We start from the raw sequence: 9,526 nt of genomic DNA, 5'->3' as shown, positions 1-9,526 counted from the left end.
AAGGATATGTAACAATTGCTGGTGGAGCGGTGAATGATGGGAGGCATTCCTTCATCTTCGTCACAACTGGTACTGGAACCCTTGCGTCAGTCCTCGTTTCCCATGAGCTTCCAGTCAAGTTTACTCCTCAAGGTTTGTTTGTTTCTTTAAATGCCAAACATCCCAAAACTCTTGATTAAAAATGGATGTGAAAAGGTACCACTCTGCACTAGCATGTTGTGTGCTTGCATGTTGTGGAGATGCACACAGCTACCCAAGCTGAACTGATCTTTGAGGAATAGTTCAGCATTCAGAACTCACCTGGAGGATGAGTTGAAGAGAATACGGAGGCCATGTCTGCAGATGCGCTGGGAATTTTCCCCAAGACCACTTTTGAAGCTTGCAGAACCCAAGAGCACTATGGGTAAAGGGGAGCCATGCGTTGTCTGCCCTGTTTGCAGTCCCTTAGACCACACCATTCCATGGTACGAAGAATATGGTGCTTTATACCAAGTGCTCGACACTGAGGGGGGGGGGGGGAGGAAAACTGGACAGAGAACATCCAGATGGATTTTTACCACCAGCATCTAGGACAGGAATGGGGAACCTATGATTTTCCAGATGTTATTAGTCTGCCCCATCAGTTCCAACCAGCATGGCCAGTGGTCCAAGTTGATGGGAGTTGAGTCCAGCAACATCTGGTGAGCCTCCCCCATGACCTAGACACTAGTATGCATTGTCCAACCAGAAAGTTTATAATTAAACAGATGACTGGATTGGAAGTGGGAGGGAAGAGCAGAGAATGTGACAGTAGCCAAGGTACAGATCTGGCCGGATCCTGGCAGCTATGGCTCCAGCCATTTAGCCCAAGCAGAAATTGCATTGCAACTGTTTCGCAGCTGTGAAGTGCTGTATTCCTTGCAGCTTTCCGCTGCCCGAAAACATTTATAGGATGGAGGACAGCTGGCCCTGAAACAAAGATGTCACTCAGCAAACAAAAATATAGCCTGAAAGAATCCATTAAAATGATGAAAATCTTTAATTTTTTTTATTCAGATATAATTGTACGGACACGTGTATATACAAATACAGATCTTATGGGTTTGTTTGTTTCGTTTTTACAATTTCTGTTAAGTTCATATAATGTAAGCATTTCAAGAACAGCACTCAATGAATAAGTGCAAAGAAACTGCAAAAGCAGGGCAGTACAAGCACAGGACCACACTGAGCTGGACTTTCATACCCAGAAGGACACACAATGAGTGGCTTCAATAGGGTGTCAAGAGTAAGTATGGAAAGCGGATTTTGTAGACTCATGGGTAACCTCCAACATGCCAGCATCTATTAAACTGTACAGACAATGGCAGCAAGTCTATTGTAGGGAGATTTGTCTCACATCTGAAAAACTCAGGGGTGAATGCATGGGAAAAACTTGGTAATGCCAAATCAGAAACAGATCTGCCCATTCACTGCTCCAAATTTTAAACAGGGTGGGTGGGGGGAGATATATAAAAAAAGAAACTCGCCAGGGTTACGGAATGGGGAGGAAAAAGAACACATCTGATGCAGGGCATTTGGGAAGTAAGACTGATGAATACACATAATCTGACGGCAGTATGAATGAGTTCCATATTTTTCAAAACTGACACAGCCGCTGCTTTGATAAAGCAATTGATAAATATCAGTTTTTAAACAAAAAACAAACAACCAAACACATTCCCTCAACAGCTACTGTTTCTTTCCCTCAGCAGTGGTTATACAGGAAAGAAAATTATTTACATATGGCCCCTCTCAAATTTGTTTGCTTTTTTTTTTTTTTGGTGTGAGGGCACGCCAGTCACTGTAAAACGTCACATGTGATGCTGGCAAGGCCCCTTTTGAAACAAACCATCCATGAAAAGAATTTTTTTTAAAAGACAAAGAATCAGAAGGAAAACCATCCTCGCAAGAAATAAGAATAAGAATCCCAAAGCCATTGAGAACCAACATGCTAACTCAACCCCAAAGGGGAAAGTTAAGCCTAAACATCACAGGGCTCCAACGTCAGGACATTAACACTGAGGACAAAATATCGAGCATCAAATGTCGCACGGCTCCAAGTCTTGACATCGTGAAATCTTGAGCGTCTGGGTGCATGGGTTTCATGGGTGAGTTCTGAATGGTGACTTGTTGCGACAACTTGCCATTTGGTTCTCAGTCGCCACAGTGAATGCTTCTGTCATATGATCAGTGGGGGTGCATTTCTTTTATTTAATTTTTAATATCATGAAAGTCTATTTATTTTCTCACTTACAAAAGACATAAGAATCAAATTAATACTTTATTATCAAACACTATATACAACAGAGGCTGCTAATAATACAGAATTTAAAGAACAAAGCATTTTGTTTGTTTTAACTCGTCTTTCCTTTGCCATCCAAGAAAGTACAGTACAAAACAATTATTTCTAAACTAACACGAAATGTTACCTTGTCGTCTATTAAAGGATACACAGTATCCACCAAACAGATCAATCCTTATTTCCCCGCTACCCTTTGCAAAGCCCTCGGGCAAACTGGGAGGGGGTGGCATAGGGCACACTTGCCTGGGCTCAGGGGCTGCCGTAGCGGAATTTGGCTCTTCGGACTTCACGCCGGGGGACAAAGGCTGCTGTAAACTTCCACACTGGCATCTTTTTCAAGATGTCGAAACGACACGCATACACACACCAGAGAGATTCAAAAAACCTTTAGACGTTGCTCGTTTGGCATGATTGAGATTGCCTGATGCCATTAAGTATCCAAAGCAGAGGTCCTGCAAAATTACTGCCCACAAGGATTGCGCTGGATGTTGAGCAGTTGTCAGCAACTTTCGCTGTAAGGCAGTGCCGCCTTTATTTGTTTGGTTAGCAGTGCACTGTGGCAAAGCAAAGGGCTGAATTCACTGTGGTGAAAACTTTGTGTTGCTAAAAAGAAGCGTGCTCTCGAGACAGAAGTGAGTCCAGTTTTTCATTATTTATAGATGAATTATGGAAAATAGCTATAGTCATCGTTAGGACATCAAATCAGTACTACTCATGTTTGCAACTGGCATGGAACCATCTCAGGGACATTATCTGGTGTGCTCCACAGCCATGACTTTTTTCACTATCTCCAAGGTCATTACTTGCTAGCTACCTGTGCACTGCCATTTCTGAGATATATGTGCACCAAGTGCATTATACTGAAGAGAGAAGATTCATTTAATGTAAGGACAATGCCATCTCTCAACATAGGCTGTTAGTGTGCGGTATTAGACGTCTCTGTGCTTTCAAACACAGCCCATACTGTATGGTATCAGGCAAGCCCAGAGTGCTCTAAATTTACTTTCTGCTATTTTTGGATCGTGAAATCCTTCAACTTTTTTCTTAAAAAAAAAAAAAACATCCTGCTTTCCTCTCTTAATCAAACAAACAAACAAAAAACATTCACAAAATGCTGTCCATTTGCATCATGATTTAGTATTAAATTACACTTTTTGTTGTCCTGTGGAATCTAGCGCATTCTTGTAAGGCTTTGTTCTCAAGAGTTTGCGGTAAAAGTCAACTTTCCAAAACAATCACTTCCATGATGTCTACTCAATCTCCTGCAAGTCAACGCCTGCCTAAGCCAATGGAAACCCACAAGGAAGGCATTTCCTGGTAAATGGTTTTTATTAGTCCCTAACAAAGTAGTTTTCAGGTGCCTAAGGGTTCAGCCCTGATTCCAACCAAACAAGACAGCACCCCATAATCCTCTTACCACTTTTATCATCTTTAAATAGGACAAGCATATATAATTACTTGGTATATCTAAATAATGCATTTTCTATTCTAGTGGGTTTTCAAAAAAATATTTAGTTCAAGGTCTTTGGGAGTCCACCTACGTATCCTCCTGCTGATAAAGGTATTTCTTCCACTTTTCAACTGTGTTGGAAAGGAAGAGAGCTACAAAACCAATGCCTCAACGTTCACTCCAGAGTTCAACACGCTCTTCCTAACCTTTTCCTTCTCCCTAACCCACAGCCCTCTATGACAAGTATCCCCGTCCCTTCCTGGCAGGAGTTTACTCCAGTGGTTGCCAAACTTTCAAAGGGAGGCAAATCATGAGCACCCTGGAGATTTTGCATCTCTGACCATGTTTTCTCCACCCGGTGCTGCTATCATCCTAGCATGTATCATCACTTAAAGAGTGGTATCGAAGGCTACCGGCTAGTAAATCAGCCTTGGGAAAGGTCACTTTATTCACACAAAGAAGAAGAAAAAGGAACAGAAAATGCCTCTTTGCATTTGAAGAAAAATTATTGTAGCACCATGGTGATCTGTTTCAAAAGAAAAATAATCTGGTGTGCACTATCCACTTAGAGAGATACCAGAGGCACTCACACCCCAGCGAAGCTTCCTCTATCTGACCTTGCTTGTGTGCTAGCATTCCTCAGTAGCCACTTTCTTCTCCCCTGATGACAAGAGTGTCTGTTGTGGAGCGTAAGTTCTACTGTGAATGATCTTTCAAGGCAGTTGCATACAAAACAGTATCTCTTTCCCTATGAAAAGCCTGTTCATTGATAAATTCCTGGAGGGAATGGTGTTACGCTATATCTGTTCTCAGTATCTCCCCTCCAGTCCTGACATGGTGATACAGTGCCTTGCATGATCGTCTTACAGCGCTCAACGAGGAGACATAAATATTGTATCGGAGTGAGTAAAGACTCCTCTTGGTTTTCCAAACAAGTTCCTTATCTTCCAAATGACTGCACCTGCTACTATTCTTCCTTCTCCACATACAGGTGGGCCCAGAGAGCTAACCGAGGCGGTATCTTAAGAGAGGCTGCAGAGAACGTAAGAATCACTAGTGTCAATATTGAAATTTGGCATTTTCATTTGGAGTCCTTTTATTTTAGGAGGGGTCAAGGAAAGCCACGGGGAAGATCGGGAGTGGCAAGAGGGCTAGTTATGCCTCTTCAATTTTTGCTCACAGTTCAGGTTGCAGAGGAAGAAGGGGAGGAGATTGGGGAAGGGAAACAAACCAACATCAGCAAAACCAATATAATGTCCCGTTCTTGGGATGAGCAATTAAGCGGATCTTTGATGTTCCAAGACCCTGATGTTGTCTGTGACAGATTACTATAATATGTGCTATAACGTCAAAAGCATTGCCAGGAGGAACAGGAGGGTTGCCAAAAGCCGACTGGATATCCTCGGTCTCTGTGCTGCGTTCTCACCACGGGACGGCTCAGCAGACTCATGTACGGTATCATCTGTTCAAATGGGGGGGGGGGAAGAACACACAAATTCTAATGAAGCATTGCATCTTTAATGAGCCTCGAGATTACAGCTCTAGCATTTCAGTACAATACAGAAAATCTGATTTTGTACTGTGTGGGGCTTTAAAAACCACAACACCCCATCATTTATACACATGTGATGCACATTCAGCATACATTTCTCTCTCTAAATGTGTGTATATATATATATATATATATATATATATATATATACACATATATATATATCACAATCAATGTGAGCAAAAAGCTACTAGCTGAAATACCGGGCATGTGTTCAATTCCTGGCATAGTCTTGTGCATTAATATCTCTGTATAATATCTCCCAGTTGCATTACCCCCAAATCAGCATTTGCTTTAACTGTATGTTACCATTCATACAACACTTGTTCTCCACGGCACAATTAGTAGACTGCATTTTATTGGAAGGCTAGGCTTATTGTGTGGAGATGACAATTCTGTTAGTTTTACCCTTTAAAAAGCTCAGGAGATGGGAAGTGCATAACTACTGGTGCATGTTAGAGAAATGCTAAGTACCACAATAGTCAGGTGGCCTATGTGAAAGTATCCACGTGTCATAGTGCAGTGGCTGAGCTTGTGGCTTTGCATGGGTTATGTTCCAGGTTCAATCCAGGTAGGACTAGAAAAGACTTCTGTCTAAAACCCTGGACAGTTGTTGCCAATTGGTGTAGACCAGCCTCTTCCAACCTTGGGTCCCCAGATGCTGTTGGACTTAAACTTCCATCATCCATAGCTAGCAGGACCAAGGACTGGGGAGCCAAGGTTGGGAAAAGCTGGTATAGATGATACTGAGCAAGACTGATTTATACTAAGTTAGCTTCTATTTGCACTGAAGCTTTTAACCCTGTAAGTATTCATATAGAAAAGAACTAAAAACAGAAAAGGCCTGTAAAGGATGAAGTTGTGTGTGCGACTTTTAAGTGTACTGAATTTGTGGTTTGTAATATTAACTCTAATGGAGTTGTGATTCTAATTCTAAAACTACTGATGCTAAATAGTTATGAGCAAATTTGTTTTTCCAGAATCATAGCATGCCTATTTGAAAGCTTTAGATTAACAACACAGTCTTTAAGTTACTCAACACCTGAAGGCAGCCCTGGTTAGTGAAGTTTGATGTTTTATTGTGTTTTTACTATTTTGCTGGGAGCTGCCCAGCGTGGCTGGGGAAACCCAGCCATATGGGGGTATAAATAAAATTATTATTATTATTATTATTATTATTATTATTAAGCTCAGTGGGTCTAAAAAATCAAATTGGGTTTTCACTGACGAACATAGCTTTAATTGTCAAATATTTGGACAGTGATACTGACATTATCAGGGTCACTATATGCAATGGAAAATGGTAAAGGGCTGATTAAAAACCTTCACCACTGATTTTTGCTGAATACCAGAATGGAATTAAAACGATTTCTGGTGAATTACAGCTAATGAAAAATAACCAACATTAAAACTTTGAGAAAGCCAATACCTATTAGTAGTGAAACAGGTGGAGCAGAATATTATATTTCTCTTTTGAACACATCTCAATGATATCACAAAAAGTCAGATGCAATTTCAAGGTACATATCAGCTATTCTTAACAGAGAAAATATTAGTCATGTTAATTTTTATTGAATATGTCAGACATACTAGTTGGATCAGTTTATGGTGTCAGAAAAATGTTCAGATTCGAAACACTCTCTATACTGTATATGATACTTCAGGCTAAATTTTTAAAGCAAGTTTTATGAACTTGCATCCCTGAGTAAAATCCCTAGTATAGTAGAAGAACTTTTTAAAAAAATTCCAAATACATAACACATTCTGAACTGACCCATAAGTTACTTAAAAACTCAAAGTGCATTCATTTGTTGATTCATCTGAATTGAGCTAGCAAAAGCAAGGCACTGGTTTCAACTCCAGTGCTTAAAATCTCACTTTAGTCATAAAACAGATCCTGAATGCATGAGTTTATTTATTGATGTATCATGAACATTTAAGTCCTGCTTTTCTGTTTTAAAAAAGACGAAAACAAGACAATAGAAACATAATAAAATACAAAATTAACGGCAGGTAAAAGACAACAATTTACAAATAACCACAATGGGAAGATTAAGAACAATTTACAAAAAACACAATGGGAATATTAAAAAACAACAACTAAAAACTTAGTGGGTCAAATGACAGCTGCAAGAGAGAGGTCTTCGCCCACTGGTAGCAGAAAAGAGGCAGATTCACTCTTGCTAGAGAGTATCAGAACCTCGGAGATGCCATCTTGAAGGTTCTCTCTTGCATGCTGGCTAAATGCAACATAGATTTGGGTTGGATGGGGAATAGTTTTTCTCCAGGTAACCTTAATGAATGGGCAGACTCAAATGGAATCACTTTTAAACATCCTGGTCCTTATGTTCTTTTATGGGGTCTTATTGGAGCCCTCACATTTTTAATATTGTATGGGCCCACCAAGATTATCTGCTTCAAAGCTTCTCCAAGAAACCCCTAGCACCTAGAAGTACTAATTCACATTAGAGAATGAGAGCTGATGATGTCTTCTTCAATGTACTGCCACATCCTACATTTTAGGAGGCAGAATGAAGTCAAGTTGCCCATCTTGCCTTAATGGTTTATTACAGAGCTAAACAGAGATAAACCATGAATTTAAACACAATGGTAGCATGTTATTGTTGATTAAACTGCTGGTGTAGACCCTCTCTGAAATTACTGCCCTAGAAATAAAATTTAAAATGTTTACTTTGTGAATTATGAGTTTCCACTATTCAGTTTCCTCCTTATTTTTGATATTGTGCAAAATGTATGGAACCATAAATTGGATATACTTCCAATTATTAAGCAATGATGGGTAGGTAAACAAGGTGGTTACCCAAGTAACATCTATTACTGTGGGAACAACCAACTTTGGAAGTCAGATGCCATAGAATGTTATTTTTTGGGTGCAATAAAATTTCAGTTGCCAAAGTTTCAGTTGGCATTAAATTCCTGGAAGATTGCTGTATACAATTACTGGTTGGTGTTATTAAATTGGCTGCTGCTCTTATTTTTATTTATTTATTTTAAATCTTATTTTAATTGGAATGGGCTGATTTTAACTAATTTTTGTTTAAGTTACTTTGGAGGAAAGGTGGTGGGGCAAATAAAAGAACAAATTTGACTGCTGGGCAACTGCCTTTGTTCCCCACCCCAAACGTAACAGACAAAAGGAGAGCACACAAACTAGACACGTACACTACAATACTAGCATGTTAGTACACAGTTTAGACAGCATGCAACAAAACTCAGTGGGACTGTCCCTGTTAACGAAGCAGCATGTTAATAGCAAACTGTTAGTGAGCTGGGAATTACTATCAAATATTTTCTCAGGCAATCTTGTGAATATGCTCTGTGGATGGGAGCTGGCCCTGCTCCAGATGTGACTTCTCCATTAACTTCAAAGTTGTTGTTGCCCTATACCAGCAACAGGGATGCAGAGGTAGAGCTACCTTGTCATCAAAGGTGGGAGGAAGGCTTTGATTGTATGAAAACTTTCTCATGCAAAAGAAGCCTCTGCGTCAGCGTAAATGTGCTTTTCATTTAGGCATCTCCCTGCACCACCTACTCTTCTTCACTCTACCAACATTTTGCATTGTGTTTAGATACCACACGCTAATGACTCATTAACATGGTTTTGCTGCTCTTCTGCAAAACAGATTCCTGGGCATTTTAGGATCTTCATGTTCAGAAGAGGAACATTCTCACTGATAAAACTGACAATGATACGCAACTGCTCTAGACTTTTATGGAAACTGAACTTTTTGCATAAGTATTCTGCCTTTATCGATACTGAGAAGTGTGTATTGGAACTGGTTTGATTTTGCTTTGCTATAACATATTTGTGTCTAACGTAGTATCTTAATCAGAATGCCTTGCAATTTGAGCAGCTGCCATAGTACATCTGGGGCCGCCTATGTGCTTAAGTTTCAAACAGTTGATAAATTCCAGCCCAAGGCACTTCCATTATGGAAAAATGACATCTAAAACAGGATAAAAGCATTTTTTAAAGTATTTAAATTCTCATTTGTGAGTGCAAGTAGTAGTCTTTTTAAATAAATGCTTTAAATATAAGGCGGACAGTAGCCGGCCAACACAAAGGTTTTGGCTGTAAGAGTGAAACAACAGCAACACCCTGATATACCAGCGTGATGAAAACCAATGTCACCTGTGTCCTGTGTCAGGAGTTAAATGCACTATAATTACTCTGCATTGATAA

At 39.9% G+C, this 9,526-nt stretch overlaps 1 protein-coding gene across 3 annotated transcripts in view; it reads right to left on the bottom strand.

Moving 5' to 3' along the window:
• Positions 1 to 999: 999 nt before the first annotated feature.
• The window catches only part of EFNA5 (ephrin A5), a 217,681-nt gene continuing 209,154 nt past the window's right edge, over positions 1,000 to 9,526 (bottom strand). For all 3 annotated transcript variants that reach the window (XM_083404383.1, XM_083404382.1, XM_083404381.1), the window contains one exon: positions 1,000 to 5,232. In XM_083404383.1, the coding sequence (XP_083260509.1) occupies positions 5,111 to 5,232 (122 nt within the window). In that variant the 3' untranslated portion in view covers positions 1,000 to 5,110. The remainder of the gene's footprint in view (positions 5,233 to 9,526) is intronic.

This window comes from Podarcis tiliguerta (genome assembly GCF_965153285.1).
Source record: "Podarcis tiliguerta genome assembly, chromosome: 11".
Lineage (NCBI taxonomy): Eukaryota > Metazoa > Chordata > Lepidosauria > Squamata > Lacertidae > Podarcis > Podarcis tiliguerta.
Note: the sequence above shows the minus strand (reverse complement) of the source record. Positions and strands in the feature narration are given on the sequence as shown.